The 25,320-nt window shown below is 53.7% G+C and overlaps 1 protein-coding gene across 4 annotated transcripts in view; it reads left to right on the top strand.

Annotated features, from left to right (window-relative positions):
• The first annotated feature begins 466 nt into the window (after positions 1–466).
• The window catches only part of MSI1 (musashi RNA binding protein 1), a 30,175-nt gene continuing 5,321 nt past the window's right edge, over positions 467–25,320 (top strand). The window contains exons 1-11 of one of the 4 annotated variants that reach the window (XM_064675369.1): positions 771–960; positions 1,211–1,251; positions 1,376–1,457; positions 1,571–1,655; positions 6,388–6,429; positions 8,095–8,187; positions 17,871–17,919; positions 19,875–19,957; positions 20,562–20,679; positions 22,287–22,367; positions 23,636–23,692. In XM_064675369.1, coding sequence (XP_064531439.1) covers positions 902–960; positions 1,211–1,251; positions 1,376–1,457; positions 1,571–1,655; positions 6,388–6,429; positions 8,095–8,187; positions 17,871–17,919; positions 19,875–19,957; positions 20,562–20,679; positions 22,287–22,367; positions 23,636–23,692 — 790 coding nt within the window. In that variant the 5' untranslated portion in view covers positions 771–901. Of the gene's footprint in view, positions 961–1,210; positions 1,252–1,375; positions 1,656–6,387; positions 6,430–8,094; positions 8,188–17,870; positions 17,920–19,874; positions 19,958–20,561; positions 20,680–22,286; positions 22,368–23,635; positions 23,693–25,320 lie in introns of all 4 variants that reach the window. The other 3 variants (XM_064675370.1, XM_064675368.1, XM_064675371.1) reach the window with 3 other exon arrangements.

The following is a 25,320-nucleotide window of genomic DNA, read 5'->3' as shown; positions in this document are numbered from 1 at the left end:
AAGCAGCATGTGGATGAACTTGTGTGGCAGTAGAGCTCGGCACGAGTCTGTCTGTCAGCCTAAATGAGCAAGAAAACTGCGCGGTGCCTTGGAGGCCAGCCCGACCCCCCTCCCGGTGAGCCGCGGGCAGAGGAGAGCGGCCGGGCTGTTCGTACCTGGTGCTGCGGGGCTCCGCCGTGCCCGGCAGCAGCTCTGCCCGGGGTCCTGCAGCCTGGGCACTGCCGTGCGGGGCCGGGCAGCCCCTGACCCCCGCAGGGTCGCTGCGGGCTGCCAGGGGGCACGAAGGCACCAGGGCTCCGGGAAGGCGCCTCTGCTCCCTCCTGCCCGGCCAGGGTCCCGGGGAGAGGGCAGCCCCGGTCCCGACCTGGAAGCGCCCTCGGCAGGAACCGGTCCCGAGCCGCCCCCGCTCCCGCTTTAACCCGCCCGGTGCCAGCGCCCGGTCGGCAGCGCTGAGACACCGGGGGGAACCGGGCCGGGGTGTCCGGGGTCCGCCGCGGCGAGCCCGAGCGCGGCGGGTCGGGCCTGGCTCCACCGCCCTTTGTCCGCCGCCCCGGGGCAGGTGCGGGCGGCGCGGCCGGGGACAAAGCGGCCGCGGGCTCCCGGGCTGCTCCCGCCGCCGAGCCCGGCACCGAGCGCGCTCCTCCGGCACGGTGCGGGCGCGGCTCCCGGCGCTCGGTCCCGGCGCCGCCGGCGGGTTTTATGCGCAGGGCGGCCGGCGGGCCGGCGGGGGTGGGAGGAGCCGGGCAGGTTGTGCCCGCCGGGCCCTCCTCCCTCGCTCCCTCCCCGCCCGGCGGAGAGGGGTCGGGGGAGGGGGCAGCATGGCCTGTCCGTCCGGCCCCTTTTCCAGCGCTCATCTGCCCCGGGAGTGCGGCGCCGCTCCTCGCAGGGAGAAGAGGTCCGAATGGAGACAGACGGCAGCCAGCCCGGCCTCGCCTCCCCGGACTCCCCGCACGACCCCTGGTACCGCCGCGGCGGCTGCCGCCGACCGCCCTCACCGCCCCCCCCCGGCCCCGGCCGCGGCCGCCCCCTCCCCCGGCCCCGGCCGCCCGGCCCGGGCAGGCGCGGCGGCGGCGGCGGCGGCGGCGGTGCCGCTGCCAACATGGCCGATCCGCGCCCTCCCCTCCCCGCGCGGCCCCGCCGCCGCCACCCCCGCGGGGCACCGCGGCCCCCCGGTGCGGCCCCGCTCACGGCTCTCCCCTTCCTCCCGCAGCAAAATGTTCATCGGGGGACTGAGCTGGCAGACCACGCAAGGTGAGCGCCGCGGGGCCCCGCACCTGCCGCCGGGGCCGGGGGTGGCGGGGCCGGGGCCGAGCCCGGGGGGGTGCGGCGGGGCTGGGACGGGCCGGGACACCCACGGTGGGCGCTGTGCTTGCAGAGGGCTTGCGGGAGTACTTCAGCCAGTTCGGCGAGGTGAAGGAGTGCCTGGTGATGCGGGACCCGCTGACAAAGAGATCCAGGTGAGAGGCCGGGCCCTCGCCTCCCTTCGCCCCCGCCGCGGCCCGGCCGCCACTTTAACCAACTTTCTCTCTTCTCTCCGCATCCCCTCTCCTGCCTGGGCTGCGGGCCTCAGGGGCTTCGGGTTCGTCACGTTCATGGACCAGGCTGGCGTCGACAAGGTCCTGGCCCAATCCAGACATGAACTGGACTCCAAGACGGTGAGATGACTTCTCTCATCTCAGGGGTGCATTTGCCGGCAGAGCGGCTGTGCTCGGAGCAGCCGTCGATTGCGGTGTTTGATTTCCAGTTAGAGGTTGTAAACTATTGATTCCTGATCCGGATCGATCGTCCCCTTCTCTATCCCACTTGCCGGCGGGTAGCTGAGCTGCCGCCCGAGCACCGGGCTCGCCGTTGACCCGGGGCTGATTCCTGGTGTAGATCTGTGGATCCTGGTGATGGTTTTCCTCCTGCCCATCGGTTGTAAGGCCCCTCTGTGGAGTGACCGTGGCCCTTTCGGAACTGGGACACCTGAATGCGTTTGGGGCGAGGATTTGCCCCGGGGAACGGATGCGGCTGCGTTTGGGGAGAGGGAAGCCGCCCTTTTGCTCCGTGTGCTGCCGAGCACTGCTCCCTCCCCAGGGGTGCTGTTCCCCAGCACCCAGGCCCTGCTTCCCCGGCCATGGTGGCGTGTGCACCCCCCCTTGGCAGAGGGCCCTCGTGCTGTGCACCCCAGAGACTCTCCTGTGGTTTCCCCAGGCGAAGTTTTTGTAACGGTCATGGAGGTTCAGGACTTTATTGTCTCCGAGTGTGGCCAGTGCCCGCCCATGTGGGCCACCACCGGCCTCCTGGAGCGCCTGCGGCTCCAGCCCTCGCTCCGAAAGTGGGGTCTGATGAGAAGCCTGGCTGGGCCAGCAGAAAGGTTTTGGTGGCTCCCTGAGCTAGTGGAGTATCGTGGTGGGTCCTGCCTTGTGAATCTGTGGTGCCTGGGAGATGTGCAAGCTGTTTGGAGGGGTGGGGGTGAGGTATCTGAGTGGGAGGTCCCTTCTCTTTAGTTTTAGTGACTTGCCCTCCCCTGAATTCCTTTTCCTTATTGCTGCCCTGGGGTGAAGGTGAGGGTAGGGATGGGGGAGCGGTGGGGGCTGCGATGGGCTGGCACGGTGAGGGGAGATGTTCTGGCTCTGGGCATGGGCTGCCGAGGAGTCCAAATGCACAACTTTATTTCCTGCAGCGCGTGGCTCAGGCGTTCCAGCCTTTATCTTGGCAGAGGGAGAGGGCGGGAGAGCGAGACCCTCTTTCTTAGGGTTTACAGCGTGAGTTGCAGCGAGATTTATGTCTGTTCCTGTTTAACTGCCTGGATCGCTCCCTTTGATGTGCACAGGTCCTTCCTCCCCACGGGAGCTCCCGGTTAAACCTACCCCAGCCTTCCTGGCTGAGGCTGGGTCCCCAGGACTCCCAGCCCTCTTCCTTTCAGTAGTGATATAAAGTGAGTTTTGCTTTATGGGAAGGTTACAGTAAAGTCTTTTGAGGAGGGCCCAGGGCTTTTTCTCTTTTTTTTTTTTTTTTTTTTACTAGCCTGTGTAAACACAGTGTCTGCTCAGCTAGTCCTGTCGTGAGTCTGTGGGCATAGACCCATCTTGGAAAGGCCAGTGATGGATGTCTGTTGTAGCACTCACCCTGAGAGTGTTTTGGAGCTAGGAGTGAGGCGAAACACGCTGTCTCCATTTTTCTTCCTGAACCACCACTGCTGCCTGTGTGAAGCCACTCTGCAGGCCACGGTGTGGCCAACGAGGGTGTGGAGAGATGGGCAGGGCAGGGCAGGGGTGGACGGTGGGCTCTGCAGGAGAACAGAAGGGCCTCATGGCGCAGGGCGCGTGGGGACCGGCCAGCCATTGAAATTCCCTGCTGCATCTGCTCCGCTCGGCCCGCCGGCGCGGCATGGAGAGTGGGGGCAATTTTACCAAGGCCTTCCTTTGTTAGGAACTTTGATCCTCTTCCCTCTTCCTTCTTAATTTTGTTTAGCGTGGTTTTCAGCTGTGTCAGATGTTTTGGGGAGTTTTGGCTCACAAGAGGTTGGTCTTGTGGTAGTGCATGAAGCCTCCATATGCCTTTTCCCTGCTGAGCTGAAAGACACTGCCATGAGTCGTGGGTTAAATGACAGAAACTCATCTGAATCTTAATTTAGAGTTTTATGAAACTTTTCAGGAAAAGGCTGTCCTGTAAGGACAGCCTTCTCTTGAGGCTTGGTGTCTTCTGGCAAGCAGCATTTGATAGACAGTGTCTGCTCAACTTGTTGCTTCATTGTTTTGTGATTCTTCCTACCCTGGAAAGGGTGGTTGGCCTGATTCTTTGGGAAAACCTTGTCCTTTTCAGACTCCTCTTTGTCTGTAAGCTAGATAGGAGCAGGCTACAGGGTTATTTTTGAAAATACTTGGTATGAGAATTGGCTTTACAGTCTCAAGGTGAAAGATTTGCGTGACTTTGTAAAGCTGCAGCTCGCTGCTGCCTTGAACTGCTTCTTTACAAGCTCTGGGAAGAGCACTTGGCAGTGCTGGGTCTCCCCGTCGTTTCTTTGTTGCCGTTGCTGAGTTTTTGCTGGGTTTGTCTTTTGTAGTGGAGGGAACAATTCGCAGCTCCCAGACAGCGCAGACCCGCGGGGCAGAGGTAGTGGTGGAGGTGTGATGAACGAAGAAACCCAGTCCTGAGGTCTCCTGGGTCCTTCCCAGCCCTCCCCATGCTTTTGGACACTGATACCAGCTGGGTTAACACAGGAGTTATGTGACCTGAGCTATGAAATGGTGCTACACATGGCCTGAAGAGCTGTACTGAGGACCTGGCTGGCCTGCTGGTACACCTGTGACATCAGTGGTATTCCTCATCCCCAAAGCCTTGTGGGGTGAAGGGGAAGTGGCTTGAGCTCAGGTGACTTCCACTCAGTGCAGCCTGATCTGGGGTTTTGTTTTTTTGGATACAATCTGAGCAGTTCTGAATGCTCTTACTCTTAGCAGATTTCTATCTAGGTTTGTAAAAAGGATCCATTACGTCAGTGGGTGACACTGAAACACAACTCCTCCAGAGCTATTTGTTTTAACACTAGAAATGAGGGAATAAGGTACCAGTGCTTTTGCTTTAATTAGGAAGGGCTCGAGCCACCAAGGAGCAGTCCAGTTTGAGTAACTTGAATCCAGCACTGAACCCGCTCCCCTCCGCATGTTCCCAGGGCTGCGCCCGCAGTCGGGCACCCCGGCCTCCCTCTACCTGCAACAATAGCTGGTTGTGCAGAAGAATTTGTGAAATGACTGCCTGCTCCCTCCAGCCAGGAGGACACGTTATCTCTGCCCAGTTGATCACACTCAGGGTAATGAGAAAATGAGGCTGAGCTTAGTATTGCTGAGTATGAAAGCATCTTATTGGCAGGAGCTGAATGACACTGGCTGAGAAGTAAAAGACAGTAGATTATTGTTTTTGCTTATTATCTGCCATCAACCTCCTGGTCTCCTGCCGTCCCCTGTCCTCAGAATTCGCTGTGGGTGTCTGCACTAGCCAGGAAGCAGTGGGGGGGTGTGTTGTGTGCGGGGAGGGGAGGGCAGGGACTGGAAGGTTCCGATGCCCCAGGGAGGCACCAGAGGGTTTGCTAATCTGCTGGCGCTTGGAGCTTGGGGAGGGAGGTTTATTTTTGAGTTTATTTGTGCTCTTCACTTTTGCCTCTGTTTACCTACGTGCTGAGTTTATTTATGTTGTAAGCTGTGAGTCAGGATGGAGGTGGGGAAGGCAGGGAGAGAAGCTGGTGGAAGGGCACAGGGGGGCCAAGCTCCGGGGCTGTGTGACAAGTGAAAGGATGCGGGACGGGAGGGCAGCCAGGCTGGAAAGCTGAACAAAGCAGTGAGAGGAGCTGGAGAAACACAGCTTCCTTTTGGGCTGTTGGAGCTGCCGGGCTGATGGGACAATGCTCCAGGCTGCCCTCCCAGCTGCAGCCTGTCCAAGTGCAGGGATGAGCCAGACCTGCCTTTAGTACAGGTCTTTGTAAGCTGATTTGTAGGTCTGGATCATCCCCGATGTGATGTAACTTTTCAGGAGTTGCTGTAAAAATAGGCTATAAAGAAAGAGGTGGTGGCTGAGGAGGAGAGGAGGCTTTGTGGGTGTTTGGCTTGCAGCTGCATTAGTGTTGTCCCAGCTTTTGTGGTGGTGCTGGTGGAGGTGTGAGGCCAATGCAGGCATGGGCTCATCCGTGCTGAGCCCAGCAGAACGCGTGGCACCTGGATGGCGGCGCGGGGCCGGCAGCTCCGGCCGGCAGCAGGTTTACAGAGAAGCTGAACAGGCACAATGGAGGCTCAGCCCGCGGAGGGAGGGAGGGAGGCATCGCGGCTTTGTGTGCGGCGCAGCCTGGGGAGAGGGGCAGCACGTTCCCTGCGGCCGCGGCCTCCGCAGCCGGGGCTCCTCGGGTTAATTCGTGCCATCCTGTCTGCTCTTGTACGGCTTCACCCTGTGTTTGAAGGGATGAAATGTTGGGCTATTTGTGCACTGCTTCTTCTCTGTCCCGTTACTACCCAGATGAACTCTGTACTTGTAGGCAAGGTTAAGGGTAAGAGCAAAAAGGCAAAAGAAAGCACTTTTACCATGAGACTGGTGATGCAGGGCACCCAGGGGCAGGCCGAGTGGGAGGGTGCAGCCCAGCCTGTTAATCCCAGCATGTGATGGGCTCTCAGTGCGTCTGGCCAGCGCTCAGCCAGAGATGGACCACTGCATGCTGGGACTTGTAGTCTCCCTGGCCTACACCTTACCAAGAGGGAAAGATGTCTGCAGCCAGCTCAATTTTATGCACCTCAGGTAGATTCCTTGGGTTTTTAGCAAGGTGCCACATGGGCAGAGACAGCCGTGCACATGGAGGAAACCCTGTGCCTGTAAATAGGCAGGAAAAGCATGTTCACCTGTTCTTCCCCACATCTCTTTCAGATTGACCCGAAGGTAGCGTTCCCCCGCCGAGCACAGCCCAAGGTAAGCACTGCAGGCAGCCCTTGCACCGCAGGGGGTGAGATTTGTGGTGGTGAATCTTGTCCCTCTGTGCAAGGCTGTCAGTGCACACAACAGAGTCACTCACTGGGGTTTGCTCAGGACTCTCCTGGAGCACAGTCCTGGGGGTTTGTGTGGCACTGGAGGAACCAGGAGGCCCCTCGGTCGTACTTTAGGATGCACTAGTTAAAGCTGGTGGATTATATGCTGCCCAGGGTGAACTTAGTCCTTCCAAGGTTGCAGAAAGTGTTTGCACGTTCCAGGCCTTAGGAGGTACAGAACAGCTCCGTGCTGCGCTGGGATACAGGTTGGAAGAGTGCCGTGTGTGTGCACCTGTGGGTATGAACAGGTGTATGGCAGGGAAGGGGAGAAGGATTTCACTTTGTGAAAGCCCTTGCGTGCTTCAGCACTGGAAGAGGCAGAAGGAGTTTGGTGTTGGACCTTATCGATAGGAGGCTCTGGCATTGAAATGTGCAGTGGCAGGAACTTTTTCCAGGTATGCAGCTAGAAACTTTTAACTGAGGAGCCAGCAGCAGGCTGGAAGCTGCCTTCAGACTTTGGGTCTTCCTTTAACTTGGCTCTTGGATGTGAGTTTTGAAGTTTAGGGTCTCTATTCCAAGTGCTGTCATGAGTGAAAGAGCTGGGGAGAAGCTGTGTCAAGAAGCAGGGAGGGAAGAGGAGACTGGCGCTGGGAGGGGAGTAAGGGGTTCAGGCACTGAGAACAATTGGTGAGCAGGTATCCCGAGTAACTGGAGCCAGGAAGCACATGGTAGGAATTGGGTTAATTCCATTAAGCAGTTTGGTGACAGAAGGTGCTTTAGTGTTAGAACGGGCTGCTCTCCAAGCCAGGGAATTGCTGCGGATTAGCCCTATGCTCCTTGGGGTAATTAGGACCATGTGTTCCTCTGAGAGCAGGGGTGTAGCCAAGCAGCTAAGGGGAGGATGCAGCTGGAGAGCCAGTTCAAAGGATGTCGGTGTGCCTCAGCCTGGCAGCCATGGCCCCTCTCAGGGTAGTTAGTTTTCTTCCTTGTCCCAGCTGCATCTGTGACAAGTGACAGAGGGATCTTCCCTTTGCCTTCTTGCAGAGGCAAAAGACATTTAACTGGGAGTTGACTGGGCTCCACTTAAGTGTCTGGGGAATGGGTGTGAAATGAGGCTTGTTCCATTCAGGACTGGATGCTGTGCAATCTGTGGGCTGGAAGGGTAGAGGCTGGAGAGCCTACCTGTGCTGGCAGGCCTCCTGTCTGGGGGCAGAGCAGGCACCTCTGGGGTCACCTGGAGCAAGGTGGCTGTGCAAAGTGGCAAGGCTGGGGAGGGGACAGCTGTGCCCCATGCATCTGGGTGCTGTCCCAGTGCCAAGGGAGCGGTGGTGGATTAGTGAGGGGAGAGGCTGGTAACGTGCTGCCTGATGAGGAGGTGGTGGCTGGGTGCTGGCATGTAGGATGGGGTGGTGTGAGGGGGAGAGCATCAGTCTGGTGTGGGACAAATTTGCCAGTTGTGTTTGGCCAGAGGGCATTGAGAAGGGGGAAGCTCAGCTGCAGCAAAAGGACCGGTGCTTCCCGGCAGCAGAGGGGAGTTAGTGGCCTTTGGAGTCTCGTTCTCTGCTCGCTCTGGGTTTATTTGGTGAATTCCTGTCCTTCCCTTTTCCAGATGGTGACCCGAACGAAGAAGATATTTGTGGGTGGTCTGTCTGTGAACACTACTGTGGAGGATGTGAAACAATATTTCGAGCAGTTCGGGAAGGTAAGTCTCTTGAGTGGTGTTGGATCAAAGCTGTTCTTTCTGGGGCAAAAGGAGTTTTCTGAACTTCTGTGGGGGCGGGATTAGGAGCTTGTGAGTCTTTTACAAGGGTTAAGTAGATTGAAGGTCAGTTACAGACGTGGCTGGCTGTAATGTCCTTGTAGGGGCTACAGCCAGTGACTCCTGCCCTGTGGTGATTTGAAACAGAGTTTCTGCTTGTTCCCAGAGTTGCTGGTACCTTGGCTGAGGGGAATGGTTTTCCAGTTTTCCCTATCCAGAAGCCTCTTGTGGCTCACAGATTTGCAGATTGTTGAAACACTGGAGGAAAGTTTGTAGACACTCCTAACAGAGTGGCTGCAGCATCGAACCTCTGATTTTGGCCAGTTTCTTGTGATTGGTATTTCGATAATCCTTTATTAAAAATAAGCCTTTTGGTCCTGAAACTACTTCTGCTGAGTCTTGGGCAAGTGGTGGTATAAGTTTTGGATATTTAAAGAAAGCTTGGCACTCTGACTGTCCCTTATGTTGATCTGGCTCTTCTGTGGCAGGTGGTGGCTCAGGGGAGGGTGGGCTTCTGTGGCTGGAAGTCACTTGTGCCGTGGTCCATGACATCCAGGTGTGCAAACTGTGAGCCTGGACCAAATCAGAGGAAGGGGGCTTAGTCTTGGCCTTTCAACTGCATCAGGAGGTTGTCAGCATCCTCAGCAGTGATCTCAACAGTATTAGACTGAAGGATTCCAATATTTTTAATGGGATTAGGAACTGAAGGGGATGATTGTACCCAAGTGCCCAATGCGGTCACCTCTGTGGCAGGACACTGCAATTGTTTCACTGTTGTTTGGTGGTGTCATGGGGGGATTTGCTCTTTGGGGCAGGCAGTGTTGGATTCTGTATCTGTTGGGACCTTCCTGCCCAGCTGGGGGGAAAACACAGTTTGGTGGGCAGTAACATGGCTAGAACGCTGCTGACACCATCATGGATATGGAGGGAAGTACCACAGGAACTGCAGCGTGTGGGCATAAAGGCTTTGGTATTAATTTAATTTTCTTTTGAAAGATCCTGCGAAAGGGTGATGTTATGTTAAGGCCCATTTATTGGTGAAAGGAAGGGGAGTTTTGTAGCCAATTTTGCCATATTGTTGAAATTTTTGGGCAGAAAGTTTGGGAGAAGTATTTGCTCGGAACCTTTGTTCAGCTTCTGAAGTCAAATCTCCATGTCCTGGTGTGCAGAGTGGCACTCTGTATTTCTGTTCGGTCCTAAGAGAAAGTGGTCAGATGTCCCCTGTTTGCCAGTTGTTAGCTCTGTGTGGTTTAATTTTCCATTAGAAATAAACAAACTCTGTTGCATCCCCAAGAGGTTTTACATGGTGTCATTGAAGGTGCCACCACTAAAGGTGGTGTGGTGTCTATGTACCTGAAGGTTGTTTGACTTGCAAGTTCTCCTGCCCTGCTGATGGATGTATTTGATAGGACAACAAAATGTCTTGGGCACAGTCCCTTTTTAACCTCACTGTGTCCCTGTTAATTTGAAGCAGAAGCATGTCATGCGGCACTCGGTTCGCAGGCAATTAGAGCTGCTCTGCTCTGAGCAGTCCTTCCCAGTTCTTTTGGGGTGTTGTGCTCTTACATTCCTCTTGTTTAATGGTCATGTGCTGAGAGGTGTCCTGACATCAGAGACTGGCAAGAACGGGTTGTGTCAGATTGTTTTCTGGACTGGGCAGAAGGGAGAGCTCTGCATAGCTCGGTGCGATTCATACCAGCATCCCGGACAACATCCTGTGCTCCCGGTGTGCACGGGGCCGGTGCAGCTGGACTCCTGGCTCAGGGGAGTTTCCGTGGGGAGAGGTCAGGGGCTGGGCAGATTGACTTGCAGTTTTTGGGGCAGTTTTCTGACTCATCTGTTCACTTCAGCTGAGAGACTCCTCAGAGCTCCTGTGTAAAGCATCAGTCCTGGCCTGGAACCATCTTCCAGAATAAGCCTCAAATAATTCACCCAAGGCCAGGAGAACTGTTTCCTGAGATTCTCTCCAGTAGATAGCTTGGTATGGCTGAGGGGCAGGATCAGTGGGAAACTGTGTTTCAGAGGAAAGCCTCTGTGGCCTTCAGCTCTGGGATTCTGAGCTCTGAATGTGCTCTGATGGTTCGTAGGGCTAAGAAAGGCCTGTTGTGTTCAGCTTCAGATGTGACTCATGGAGAATGTGATTTTGATACACAGGCTCTGTTGGTGGCTGTTTTGGGCCTTCCAGGTTTCAGAAGTCTCCCAGGATCCCTTCTTTAGAGGTGCTCTGGGCACCTGACTCTGTGGTTTTCATCTCAATTTATGGCATCTTTAAGTGAAAGGTACTGAAGTTTCAGTCGTGTTATCCTCATCTTAGAAAATATTTTTTCAGACAGACTTTCCAAGTCATTTAGGTCCAGTATTACTTCTGGAGTTGGATTGGGACTGTGTGAAAAAGAATTGTTAAGGATGCCCTTTTAAAGCATTTCCTTGGAGGACTTACCCTCTGAGGAAAGGGCTTTGTAACTGTTCACTCTTCTTCCAAGTGGCCCCACAGTTTTCTAGGACCTGGCAGGAGAAGAACTGTTCTTCTTTCCTCCTGCCTGTCCAGGAGAGGCATGGGAACACTTAGGATCTAGAGAGGAGAGAGCAGTGAGCACCAAGTTATCCTGTCTTGATTCCTCAAGCTCAGGGTACCAGGTTCCCAGGGGTAGTTTTTAGTCAATCTTGGAGAATCCAGTGGGAAGCTCAGTTTGGGTCTCAGCTTCAGGGAGAGATCATCCTCTGCTTCTGAGGGCAGGGGAGTCCAGGCTGCTGAATAGGTTTTGCATGAAGGTTATCTTCTAGGTAACCCTCAGGCCACAAGCCTAAGTGTGTGTTAGATTTGCCACCACTTAAGGCCTTTAAATTAGATAGATGCCTTTGAAAAATACGTTTTAGCCCAGACAGAAAGCATGCACATGCTGAAGGAATTATAGGAGGAAGTGCTATGGCCTGCAGAACAGATGAGGTCAAATTAGATTATCATAATGTTCTCTCCAGTCCAAATCCGTGAACTGCAGCTCTCAAGTCTACCAAGGTAGCTCATGTTGGTGCATCTTGGGTCAGAAGCAACACACCTCATATGTCCATTAGCAGAAAAAAAAATGGGGGTTTAGTTGGGCTGCAGAGGAAATGGTTTTCTGGTTCATAAAACAAAATTCCCAAGTCTGACTTTTCTATTTTGGCATTTCCGCTCGCTCTCCTATTTTTGTTTTGTTTTGTTTTCTTTCCTTGCTGTCTCTAAAACCTTCTCTCAGCTTTGTAAAATGGAAGTGGCAAAAGAAAGATGGAAATGTGTGAAGAGGAAATCCATGAGTATTACTTAGGGATAAAGGAAGAAAGGGAGAGGCTGGCACCCCAATTCTTCATATCAAAATACTTGGTTTTAACAGGCACAAAAGGTGAAGCTTCAAAGAGGATCCCAAATACAGTGTGAGCTTCTCTGCTTCAAAGAGGGATCGCTTCATTTTTTTTTTCTCTTCCAAAACTGTGACTAAAAAATATGGGCTGCTGTTTTCCTGAAGGAGAAAATACAAAGGTTTTTGTTTTTTTTTTTTTTATACAGTGAGAGAGACTGAGAAGGGATCTCAAGCTGTCAGGTACAGCTGCTGGGGCTTTGTACGTAGTGGGATCTCTAGGAAACACTTTTCTGGTTCCAAAACTCAAATCTCTCTGAGATGCAAGCTCAGACCACGCACATGCTTTGTAAAGGAGATTATTTTTTCAACTGTAGGACAGAAGTCCTGGAAAGACTTCCATTCACAGCATGTGTAGCTAAGTGTCTTGGCTTAAGTTGGATGGTGTTGGAGATCTCTAGACAGCACAAGGAAGTATTTCAACAGCCTCTCTAGATTCAGGCTACCACCCTCACTGAAACCTGAAACAGAAAGAGAGGAGGAAGGTACCTTGCACTACCACCTCAGGCACAGCTAGTCCTCTGTCTAGTTCAACATGTATGAGAATGCCAGAGGAGTTCAAGTCACAGCTTCCTCCTTTTCTACTTCAACCTGTGGGAACATGTTCTGTATTATTTTTGGGGAGGAAAAGGGGTTGTCCGTCGGAGTAATTTCTTGGGCTGTTGGGTCTCTGATCTTGTAAACAAGGTTATTTGTGTCAAATCAAAACTGAAAGAATGCAGATCATCTTTCTGTTTCAAGAGTTGATGTGATGAAGTTTTGTGGTAGAGAAAGTCATATAAATTTCAAGATAGGAGGAGGCTAAGAACAAATAAGGTCTTTTGTCATGGAACTTATCTATACTGTGAGATCTTTGCTGCAGGATGTTGTTGCTAAAATTTGCATAGGCTCCAAAATGATTGGGCAGATTCCTGGAAGGTTTTTAAATACACAGACACCCCTTTGATTTCAGGAAATGCCCGGATCACAAGTAGCTTGGAAGATGATGGAGTATTCTGGGGTCCATGGTAATATCTTTACTTTGTCTTTATGTTGTTCCAAAGTCTTCTGTAGCTGGTTGATATCTTGAGAGCTGTTGGGCGAGGCAGAGCCCTGCTCTAACTTGGTGAAGCCAGTCTTTTGTTTGTCATTAGAAGAGAAGTTGATCCTTCCAGAAACTAGAAGTTCAGAGGTCCTGGAAGAAAGGGGGGTCTGGACCCAAATCAGGTGTTTGAACTCACATTTTGTTGTGTGCTTTTGCATTTTGCAAAGCAGCAGTGCAGGAAATAACATTCACAATGACGTCTTTGCATGACTCACTAATCAGTTGTGGCACCAAGGGTGCTTGGAAAGCGCTTCAACCCAATCTGCATCTCCTTGGGCCTGCAGGTGATCTGCGTATGTGGATGAGTCGGTCGTGAGGGCTCAGCCTCTCTGTGAGGCAGCTTGTGCCCAGAGAGAGATCTGCTCTCTAAAAATACCCTGGAAGCAAACAAGAAAAAAGATCTGCAGAGGTCTGAGGAGGGTTATGACCTTTAGGCTGCCATCTAATACTGCGTCCAAATTCTGGACCCTTTGCCTGAGAGGTTCTGAGAAATCACTCTGGTACTGTCCCGACAAGAGAAAACCACAGTATCCAAGGGTCTGAATCTGATGAGGGTTTGTGTGTCTGTCACAAATACATATTCATGTGCACATGCCAGAAGAATGGTGTGGTTGACTTGGGTATGTGAAATGAGTTTCCCGGCTGACTAATGGGAGAACCTTCAGATACTGATGGGGAATGTCTGTAATGGAAGACTTGTTTCTGTGCTTATGGTGGACATGATTTCCCTCACTTTGGATCGGGAGAATGTTAATTAATTAATCCTTAATCTGCCGCTCTCTGGAAATTTCAGGGATCAAAGCTACTTGTCAACCTGCTGTGGATTTCCAAACTGGATTTTGGATTTTCTTCCACAGATCAGAGGGCAATTTATGCAAATTCTCACGCGTAACATGGTTGCAGTGAACAGATGGGGAGGGGAGGAGAAGGGGAATCTGATCACCTCTCTTGCGGCAGGAGGCAGTTTGGCCTGTGGTAACAATGCCTCTGGAACAAAGGGTTCTCTGTGCTCCGCATCTGGTAGGCACATAGCCAAAAACACTGTAGCAGCAATGGTCATTCGGGTCTTCTGGGGTTCATCTGATATTTGCCAGGTGCCCCTGTGGGAGTGGGCAGGAACACCTGGACAGGCTGTGCTGCTCACCTGTGGCATATGGAGCAGTCTCTGTTCCCTTGGACGAGTCTCATTCCCAGAGTTTTGAGAGCAGGTTTGCAGAGTGGGGTGAGGAGGGTCCTCGTGGTGCCATGTGGGTGCAGCAGACCTGCTCCCTGGATCCAGGCTCTGTGTCCATGCATCCTTCTCCCTGGAATCAGCTGGGAGAACCTTGCAGAGTTGCTAATGCCCCCTCTTGGCAGGATGGGCAAGTGGTTTCTACATAGTTTATTTTATGTTTCTAGGTAGTTTGGTTTTTATTTTCCATATTGAAGCTGTGTCAGCAGTTATTATTCTTCTGCCTGACTTTTTTACAAATACGTTGTCGTGGTTCCTTCTAGGACCAGCCCAGCCATTTTTGTTTGCTGTTCAGGTGGAAGGTGCCCATCTCTTCAAACGCTTTGCTTGAATATTTTCAACTTTCAAGATCTACCCTTTTGAAAGTGCATCCAACATTTCTCATAGAACTTGTGTTGGAAATTATTATTTTCTTACATCTGCGTGAGACTGCCATTTGCTTCCTCTTTGCAGATACCTGGGACTGAAACAGGAAGATTGAAAGATATTAGAATGGGATTAAACCTTAAAAAAAACCCCAGGCCTTTTGGCCAGGGCTGGATGGATCATTTACCATTATGGCATCTTTAAGTGAGAGGTGCTGAAGTTTCAGTCGTGTTATCCTCATCTTAGAAAATATTTTTTCAGACAGACCTTCCAAGTCATTTGGGTTCAGTATTACTTCTGGAATTGGATTGGGACTGTGTGAAAAGGAATTGCTAAGGATGCCCTTTTAAAGCATTTCTTTGGAGGACTGAAGAAAGGGCTTTGTAACTCTGTTCACTCTTCTTCCAAGTGGCCCCACAGTTTTCTAGGATCTGGCAGGAGAAAAATCACTCCTCTTTCCTCCTGCTTGTCCTGGGGAGGCATGGGAACACTTAGGATCTAGAGAGGAGAGAGCAAGGAGCACCAAGTTATCCTGTCCTGATTCCTCAGCCTCAAAGTACCAGGTTTTCCCAGGAGCGATCATTTACAAGAGCACACAGCGACAGGACAAGGGGGAACGGCTTCAGACTGAGAGGAGGTTTTAGATTGGAGATTAGCAGGAAATTCTTTGCTGCGAGGGTAGTGAGGCCCTGGCACAGTTTTGCCCAGAGACGCCGTGGCTGTCTCATCCCTGGAGAAGTGTCCAAGGCCGGGTTGGGCAGGGCTTGGAGCAACCTGAGTTCCGACAGGTTGGTGACTCATGTCCGACTCCCCCGGGAATGACGACGCGCCTGTGATGGAGGTGCGGGAGGGCACCCAACGGGGGCCAGAGGCCCCCGTTGGGTGCCCTCCCGCACCTCCATCACAGGCCACGGGGCATCGAAGCGCTGCAGGGCGGCTTTGTGAGCTGCTAATCCGGGCCCCAGCTGCCATGGCGGCCGCGTTGCCATCGCGACGGCCCCGCCGGCGGCCGCCCTTTGTTGGGGCCCGGCGCGGCCCAGCCGGGAAGGGGAGAGTAGGAGGGAGGGGGTGTGTGTGTATGTGGTTGTTGTTGGTGGGTGGGTGCTGGATGTGGTGCTTCCGTCCCCTGGGTGCGTGGTACGAGATGTTTTATCCCCTCCCCGCCACGGCAAGAGGTTTGTGCTGAGGCCACCCCTGGAAGGAGACGTAAAGATGCTCGTGGTGGGTTTTAATGGGAATAAAATCCCATCAGTTGTAGCCTTGGTGTTGAGCAGGGTGAGATTATTTCACATACTGTGTGTATAGACACCTAGGTATCTGTCTGAGGTGTAGTTTATAGCAGGAAACAGCTTTCAAAGCACATGTATTATAGTAAATAAGTTTTTGCAAGGGGAGCACGTTTTTGGGGTGCCTCTTAGACGCCTGATCTCAAAAAAATTTTCTTAGGAAAAAAGCTCAGGTCATAGAATATTAGGTATTAGACAGAGGAAGGCTGCAGCTCTGACTGCACATGGTGTGTGGTTTGGAAGGAAGTGATTGCACATCTCCCAGCTCTTGAGTGCTCGAGCACCACGGCAGTGCCTGGCCATTGCCCAGGACGTTGCTGTGCCGTGGGTTTGTGTGGATGTGCACTGGGCTCTGCCACTTGGAATTGCTCCTGCTTCACAGGCTCTGAGAAGAGGAGGGCAGGTCAGGCAGAGTAAGTCAGCAGCAGGACTCTGCTCATCACCACTGGGTTTTTTTTTCTTGTGCCCATCTCTCACTGTGATGGGTTTGTGTTCTCCAGCTACCTGAGCTGAAGTCTTGGGGAGGGGCACTGCCTCAGAGTGCCATTGACACAACTTCCTCCCAGTGTTTACTGGGGAGGGGGGCAGCTCTTTTCCCAGCCATTTGGTGAACCGGGTGGAGGAATGGATTTAGATTTTAAAATGAACAAACCCAGACAATAAAACCTCTTGAACAATTTTGAAACATCAGGTTTGCCCCCAGCATGGCACAGTAGTGCTGCACCACGAAGGGAAATGGTGCAGGTGCAGGAGCAAGGGGTAATGGGGAACTGGCAGCGTGATGAGCTGCCCCCAGTGCCCATCTCCTTAGCTGTGTCTTGGGAAGCTGCTGAGGAGTTGTTTCCGATCTGTCTGAAGTCTTATGTCCCCCATATCTCCAGCTTGGATGCCTGGCACATTTCTCAGGTGTTAGTTAACTTGGCTGAGGGAGGCTGAGCCAGGACAGGAAGAGTGTGAGATGAGCAGGAGCCAGGTTGTCTGTTGTCACCTGGAGTGGATGTGTTAGACAAGGCCAAGGGCATCAAATACGGTCTCTGTCTGCTTATGATGGTACTGGAAACGTTAGCAATGGCTCCTTCCATCTCCCTGGAACTGAGATGGAGCCAGGTGTCCCATGTTGTCCTGAGGGGCTGAGAGTAGGATCTTCTCCATTCCCTGACAGGGGCTGTGAGCTCTCTGCAGGCGAAGCTCCTGGCTGCCTGTGCCAGGGTAGGGGCAGCTCTGCCCTCACCAGTGGCTGTTCTGGAGAAGGCAGCGATGCAGATGCTTCCCGGGATGAGGCAAGGGAGCAGTCCCGTGGAGTTGGGGGCGTGCAGGGCTTGCTGCCTGGGGAGCGGCTGTCTCACATGGAGGAGGAGGAGGAGGAGGGCCAAGGCAGCTGCTGGCCAGAGACTGCTGCCACCTCCCCTGAGCACTTGCACGTCCAGTTTCATAATCGGATTAAGGCAGTGGTATTAGAGAGGAGGGATGGGTCAGTGGGACAGGTTTACACTGGGGCTTACACGGAGGGGATTGAAGTGTATTTTTTAACCCTGCTCGGCCTGACCCGTGGAGTGGTTTGGATGCAGCCCCGCAAGGCAGCACCCGCGGGAAGATGGGGGGAAAAGTGGCACCAGGCGGTGATGTGCTCGTCGGGGAGGAGAGAAACCCCAGGCCGGCTGGGGGATGGGATCCGGCTGCCCCTCCCCCCGGGAAGGCAGTCCTGCTCAGGCCTTGCAGTAAATTTGCTCTAATTACAGCCTCCAGCAGTGGGAAACCTCACTTAGAGGAAAGGCTCCTCTGGGGTGGGGGCGGGGGCGCTTCCCAGCTTTCCCAGGCAGGCTCTGTTGTCTGAGGCCTCCGCTTCCCCTGTCGCTGGGAGGCCCCTTATTCCTCTCCCCTCTCCAGCTTTGCTTCTCTCCCCCCCTTTAATTCTCCTCTCCTTTGAGGCTGGGATTTGGGAACAATGCCTTCCCTGCTCCTTGCCCCCCGGCTGGAGCCGCAGGCAAACAATCGGGGTCGATTGCTGCCAGGGGCTCAGCTCGGCAGCACCTGCCCCGGGCTGGTGGGGGGACCATGCTGGTTGTGGCTCAGGGAAGTGCCTGGTGTGGTGACTGCTCTCTGTGTGTGTGTGTGTGTGTGTGTGTACCATGTTTCCTTACAGGGGACAGGAGGTCTCCTCTTGATCCCTTCAGGTTTGGGGAGGCCCAGGAAGCTCTGCACAGTTGTGTTGGAGAACGCTTGTGGCAGCAGCAATAATCTGATCGCAGCCCTTCTCTTTGCAGGTGGACGATGCGATGCTGATGTTCGACAAAACAACCAACCGACACCGAGGTGAGAGCAGCCTTCTGGCCTTAGGAGAGGGAACTGCAGAGGGTCTGCCTCCTGCCTGGCCTAGGGAGGGGTCGGTATCCCAGCAGCAGGGGATGCAGGTCGCAGCTGCTCTTTATCTTGCCTCCAGTCGCCCCATTCTTTTGCATCTGCATCCTTTACCAGCGGCCCTTGCAGCACAGAGAGCTTTTGTCCAGTGCGTTTCCTGTGCTGTAAACTCGCCGAGTTGCAGATATGTGAGAGGAGATGGCCCCCTCCCCTGCCCGCTCACCTCCGTGGCTCCAGCCTGCAGTGTGTGTCTTACCTTGTCCCGAGTAATCTGAGCTCCAGGAAAGCTGACACGAGAGCCTGAAGAGTGCCTGCTCCTCGCCCCTTCCTCGGCCCGGAGCCCGCTTGTGCTCCCAGGTCACCTTTTCTTACCCGAGTTCTGCTGGTGGAGTCTGGTTACAGGATGGGAGCAAGGCTGTACTATTTGTGCCATCCAGACCCAGCCCACCCATGGCCATCCTTGCCTTCTGCCTTCCTGGTGAGTCCTCAGACCGACTACCTGGTGGCATGGCAGGGCTCGACACTTGCATCCAACTCGGAGATTTATTGGCCACAACTTAACCTGCAAACTGCCTCTTCCCAATCAGTGCCAGTAGCAGCCCTGTGCTGGCTGCTGTTGTGTGTGTTGTTTGAAGCACTTCCAAGCACCTCTGCCCCAAGAGCAGCGAGGGAACACTCTCTGTGCCCTTCAGGTTTTTGCTTTTTTCTAAAGCCATTAAATCTACTCCGACTACCAGGCCTTGGATGTTGTTCCAGCTTCATCTTAAAGGGGAAGAAGTGTTAACCCCTGTTCCTGCTGGGAGGTACCCAGTCACTGGTCCAATTAAAGAGTTGTTTGGGAAGGAGCAGGGAGAGCTGCCAGCCACTGTGTTGGCAGCGAGGGGCTCAGCCCAGGGCACAGCAGGCCTAGTGAGGGCCTGATGTGGCTCAGGGCTGGTTTTGGCATCAGGGTTTTGCTCTTGCATTCCTGAGCTGCTCTGCTCCTGGGTCTTGAAATCAATGGTGTGAAACCACCTGGGCACAGACAGACAGAGGAGTTTATGGAGAAATGCTTCTGGCAGTATGGAGAAAAGGTTGGGTTCTGGGCATTGGATCCCCATCTGCTTTTAAAAGTTATTTTAAAGCACCATGGAATTGGCCAGTTCTGGAAAGCAGAAAGCTCTGCTTAATCCCAGCTTGCTTGTACAGCAAGCTTAGACATCCTCCCACCTGCCTCAGTTTTCCGGAAACGGCTGCAGTCAGCTGAGAGTTCAGTCTGCCCACCCGAGCTGGGCTTTGCCAAAACTGTCAGCAGAGGGGTTGGTGAGAGAAAGGAGGTGTGAGCGTGGGCCAGGGGCCAGGAACACGCTGTCCTGCCTTACCCCAGATACGAACCTCACTTTGGTGAAACCTTGCAAATCGCTGTGCCTGTGTCTGCCTCGCTCTGTGCAGCTGCACTGCTGAGATGTGCCTGCTCACACGAGGCTTTATGGCCAGTGCCTGCCGAGGGAACTGCAGGGTGTTGCTGCTGGTGGGGTGCATTTAGTGAGGATGGTGATGTCCTGGCAAGCAGCTGTTGGTTCCCCCACCGACTCTTTGTGTGAGCGTCCGCCTGGATCCTCCCCAGTGTTACCAGCCATGTGCTTTGCCTTGCAAATAGCAGAGTCTAAAAAACACCCAAATCTGGTTTTGAGAGCTGTTGGGTTCAGAGAGGGTGGGAAGTACAGGATGAGGAGGAAAGGAGAATCTGTAAGGGGATAGTCCTGTTCTTGTGCATAAAAGCAGGATTTGCTGGAGAGGGAAGATGAGTGACAGCTGTTTTAGAAAGGGCTGATTGTACTGTCCTCCTCTCCTGCCAATAAAAGGCTGTGGGTAGCGGGTGCAAACTGTGAGAGCTCTGACCTGATCAAGGAGTTTTGCCTTTTCTCCAGGGTTTGGGTTTGTCACATTTGAAAGTGAAGACATCGTGGAAAAAGTGTGTGAAATCCACTTCCATGAGATCAACAACAAGATGGTGAGTGTCTGGGGCAGAACCTGGAGAAGGAGGGACACAGGTACTGGAGAGAGCAGGGCAGTGGCACAGGGGCAGGGTGTGAGGAACTTGGCTCCCAAATCATTTTTCTCTGCAGTGGGGAGTTGGATTGAGTCTTTTCCCCAAAATCACAGCAGTCAGTGTGGGAAAGAAACTTGTCATGTGGGGGTGAACCAGCACAGTAGTGAGTTCTCAGGGAGGAGAGCTAACTGTAACAAGGAATTGTGCCGTGCTTGGAGGTTCTGAAATCACACAAAACCTCATGGTGGCCTGGGAGGGGGCAGGTTTTACCTTTATTCAGAAATTATGAAAATTAGTCTTTGAGGCCCTGGTGCAGAGCCAGGCAGAATGTCAGGGGCAGCACCAGGAGGAGAAAAGCAGTGTTTGAGCTCCTCACTGGTGGCTGCAGGGCGAGGGAAGGCTGGCAGTGAGCAGGCAGGAGACAGGGATGGCAGGGAAGGGCAGCAGAGCGGGATGACAGCGGTGGCTGGAGCTGGGACAGGCAGCCCTGCCTGGCCTGCCTGTGCTCTGTGGCAGTGTCCTGTGCCCAGGACAGCCAAGCCTGATCCTTACTTTCTTGTGGCAGGTGGAGTGTAAAAAAGCTCAGCCGAAGGAGGTGATGTCCCCAACGGGCTCGGCACGAGGGCGGTCCCGAGTCATGCCTTACGGGATGGATGCCTTCATGCTGGGGATCGGCATGCTGGGTAAGCCCCCGGACAGCTCCCCAGCTCTCCCCCCTCTCCCGGCCGTGCCAGGCAGCAGCTTAGAGGTTTATTCCGGGAGCGGCGGGGCGGCCAAGGGCAGCGCTCCCCGTGCGGGGCCGGGGGCGCTGCGGGGGCGCCGGGACCTGTTTGCGATCGCGACTTGCCCTCTGGTGGCACCTGGAAAAACTGCAAACGCGTCACCTCTGCCCTGCGACAGCCGGCCCGGCCTGGCCCGGCCCAGCTCTGCTCCTCGGCAGCTCCTCAAGGGTCCCACAGTGCCGTAGCACATGGACTGTAATTCCTTAATGCCTCTCGTGGAATAGGATGTAACCACAGAGCTGAGTGTGGAGTAATCTGTGCCCAGGCATCTTCCTCCCACTCTTCTGCAGGTTTTCTGATTAATTAGTTGATTAAAGAGCCCCTCAACTTCCACTTGAAACAGTGGTCTGTATAAATGTCTCCACTGCCATTTAAGGACTGTGAAAATGCCCTTTAAGTTCTAGTTCAGTTTTGTCTCGCTCTGTTCCCTCCCTCTCAGATACAGGAATTATCTGGTATTGCAGGGAAAGCTATACATTTATTGTGGGACTATCTTGTAAGGAGAAATTGGTGACAAGCAGGCTGGGTTTCATGTCTGTCAGTGCTTCCAAGGCAAATGTGTTCAGAGAAAAGATTAAAAAAGGATAAAAAAAGTCAACGGTAGCCTGCACTTCCAGGTCTACAAACCCTCATGCCTGGATCTGAGAGTCAGTTATGATCCTTCCAGCACGGGTGCTGTTCCTGGCTTCTCTCTTTTCCCACATTCATTTGAGCCAGGCCTGAGCTGACCCAAGAGCACTGTTTGCTCAGGATCATCACTGGTGTTGCTGGGCAGGGTGTACTCAGCCTGGCTCTCAGTGCTAAGCCTGCTGAGTAGCAGTTAGTCACTGAAACAAAACCCCCAAAAGGGCATTTTTTCCCTAATGTTTTCACTTGACTTATTGAAGGAAAATAAATCTCCAGCCTGTGGTTTTGGGTTTTGCCTTTTCTGAGCCATCTGAATTTTAAAGTGGCGAGGCCCAAGCTGAGTCACTGGGAAATCCACATGTTCATGTCTTTGGAGATCTCAAATCAAATATTCATCTCTGAGTCAGTGCCCTGCATTCTCAGAGGCTTGTTCTGGATAGGTGGTCAGCTTCCCCGGGAACGGCAGGAGCTGCCCTCCCGCCTGGAGCTGGGCAGAAGCTCTGCCTGCATTCCCCAGCACTTCTGGTGCAAAAGTGACTCAGAGCTATTCAGCCGTTCAAATGCCCCTTCCTCCCTGATCTCCCCTTTGTAAATCCAGCTGATGCATCACAAAGCCTTGGCCTGCAAAGCTGTGAGTTCGAGAAGGAAACCTCCATGTCCTTACATGTTTGGAGCGAGGAAAAATTAAAGAGGCCTGCTAGAACTCCTCTGCAGGCTCGCACGTGTTGTGTGCTCTGCCCAGAACTCTCCTGGGGTTTCTGCTGTTCTCCTTGTTTCTGCTTTCTAGAGCCAAAGGATGCTCATGCTGCTCGTGAGCAGCCAGGCACTGAGGGCACAGACCCTGCCAGCTTGCACTAACAGAGCCCTTTTCTCTTCCCCAGGTTATCCAGGCTTCCAAGCTGCCACCTATGCGAGTCGAAGTTACACTGGCATTGCACCTGGCTACACTTACCAGTTCCCTGGTGAGTGGAGCTCCCTGCTGTTTTTTTGTTCTGCCTTCAGGTGACGGGTGCCCCTGGCATGATCCATGACCCAGGCTCTGCCCCTTTCACCCTTTCCCCTGTTTGGTCTTTCTTTAAATTGGAGACGGATGTGGAAGGGGGAGGGGAGAAGCCCTGGAATAGGTGGGAACAGCCTGTCCTTCATTAGGATTATCCTCACACTGCAGTGGCAGGAAAAGCCCAAGGCTGCTCTGACGCCCTTTGTGCTGAACTCCTCTGTAGGGCTGCTGCTGTGACACAGAAGGGCCCCGCAGCTCTGCCTGTCTCACCGCCTTTGTGTGTGTCTGTCTCTCTTTACCAGAGTTGCCACCGCTCTGAAAGTAGCACAGAATGTTAAACCCCATGTGCCAGGGAACTCCTGGGCACCTGAAACGCAGGCGCCTGCAGCGCTGCACTTGTGTTCTGAACAGCACCTGGACCACTCACAGCCTCCACAAAGCATCTGCTGGGCCAGAGGGCTGCAGATCCCCTGCAAACTGGGTGGTTTCAAGCTCCCAACCCTGCCATGTGCTCAGAACATGGACTCCACGATCAATGGGTGGAACCTGCTGTGCTGCAGCTGCTCAGAGCTTTGTGGGGCCTCCCCTCCCTCCCGCTCTCTGTCAGGCAGGGGAACGAGGCAGAGCACACTCAATGGATAGACTCATATTGCTGTTTTTCAGAGAAGTGGCAACTCTGAGCATCCCTTCCTTACTCCATCCCTCAGTGTGATGGTTGATATATGAAGTTTTGATATTAGGGGCTGGGAATGGGAGGTTTCCCCTTTGCCTGAGGCGAGCCCAGGCTGACTATGGCTGAAAGTTGCTGTTGCCTCCTGGCTGTCTGGAAGCTCTCCGTGAATCCAGCTGTAGTGGCTTCAAGTGCCTCATTGTAAACCCATGCCAGGCTGAGCGTGGCACGTAGAGAGCACCCGCTGGCATTGCCACCAAGAGGTCGGATTGGCCGGGTCACAGAGCTGTGCTCCAGGGCAGACCTGAGGCTGCACAGTGAAGCTTGCACTCACCCTGCCCTGGCCACATTTATTCTAAGGATAAATGGATCCTTTCAGCCTTCAGGGCAGGAGTGCAGCACCTTTCAGCACCAGTTATAAATCAGTTTAAAGAAGACTCTGGCCTGGTCTCAGTCTGGCTGCAGGCTGCTCCCCCAGCAGACCCCGGCTGCTGTGTCTCTGCGGGGCCTCCCTCGGGGCGTGTGATGAGTTCCTAAGCTGTCTTGCATTTCGTTTTTAGAGTTCCGTGTAGAGCGGACCCCTCTCCCGAGTGCCCCCGTCCTCCCCGAGCTCACAGGTCAGTCCCGCTCGTTTCCTAAACTCACAAGCTGGAAGGGGAGAAGGGGGCTTTGTGCTGTTCCAGCGGTGTTGCTGCTCCACAGCCTGGCGCAGTTCAGACTGGAAACGTTCCTTATTTCCTCTTTCATCTGAATGAGCTCCATCCAAAGCTGGGGCTGGAAAGATGGAGGGGCAATCAGAGCCATGGGTATTGCCTGTAAAAAGGGCCATGCAGGTCCTTTCCTGCTGCTTGCTTTGTTTTTAGCTCCTCACCCCAGGCTGAGTGTAAACCAGATATGGAAAACTGCAGAGAGCAGGGTTACTGCCACAGGTCTACAAATTGTTTTAACCTGAACTGCTGCAAGGATAAGATTTGGAGTGCTGGGAGAAGGGAGAGGGTGTGGGGGCTATTCCTAGTTATTCCAATCCCACTTCCCTGGGCAGGAGGAGCTGCAGGGAATGCTTTCCTTGCTTTCCCTGACTACTCCGACACAGGCTTCCCAGGGAGAAGTGAGTGTGGTGGGACTCTGCAGAGTCCTGCAGTGCTCACAGGGAGCCGTGGAACAAAGTGAGAGCAGAGGACCATTTTCAGTGTCCTCATAGTGCAAATACTCCCTGGATCCTCAGCCCCTGGGGTGTGTGCAGTGTGTTCTCTCTACATGATGTTCCTTCTGTCTACTCTCCCTTTCATGGCCATGTTTTCCCCAGCTCTGTCCTGTCCATGGTTTTTGTCGTAGAAAAGCAGCTTTGTGTAGCACCCTGCTCCCCGTGTGCCATCTCATTTCCCTGGTGTTCCTTCTCCCAAGCGCTTCCTTGCCCCCACCTGTTTCAGGGTTTGAATTTCTCCATAAAAGGGTGTGGGAAAACTTCCTGGGAAGCTCTCCTGAAATTAGCAATACAAACAGGCTTGAAAGGGAGTTTCTGTGGCACAGAACTTTGTGATCCTCAAGTTCCTGGGGATGCTCAGGTTGGCAGCCACCGATGAACAAATTTCCCTGATGGTGATAAAGGGAGACTAAATCTTGTCTCCCTCTTAACAAAACCCCTCCCTGACACCATGTATGCAGCTGCATAAGCACCTCTGAACCTTCTCATTGCCAAACAAAGGAGATGTGGGTCCAGTTGTTTATTTACATGTATGTTTTTCAGCAAAACCCGTAAAATTTGTAAGGGAACATTGGTGATTTGGCAGAAATGTTTTTCCCTCCGTGTCCACCCCTGGCTGCCCTGTGCCTTTTCCTAGCAGAGGTGACCTGCCTGAGGCCTGGCTGTCACCAGTGGCTGGGGCTCTGTACAACAAGAAGTTATTAATGCTGGTGTCCTGGCTGGGTGCCACGTTAGCTTCCAGTCCTGAGTGTCTCACTGAAGTACCAGCTGGGGATCGTGGCATTCTTCCCTCCCCGCTACGCTTACCTCCTGTTAAACAGGCCCTGTGCAGCCGCTTGGCTGGGCCACGGGCTGCCATTCCCATGTATAGGCTGGAGTTGGCCCCGTGGAGGGCAGGGCCCCTCCGCTCCCACAAAGGCCCAGCGAGCAGTGCAGCGCTCGAGGGCCCTCGTGCCTTGGAGTGGCTGCGGCACACATGGGCTGTGCTCCATGGGCTTGGCAAGGGGAGACGAGAGGAGGGGATGGCACAGGCAGGGATGG

This window comes from Pseudopipra pipra, chromosome 18, assembly GCF_036250125.1.
Source record: "Pseudopipra pipra isolate bDixPip1 chromosome 18, bDixPip1.hap1, whole genome shotgun sequence".
Taxonomy (NCBI): Eukaryota; Metazoa; Chordata; class Aves; order Passeriformes; family Pipridae; genus Pseudopipra; species Pseudopipra pipra.
This window is presented reverse-complemented; position numbering and strand designations above follow the sequence as displayed.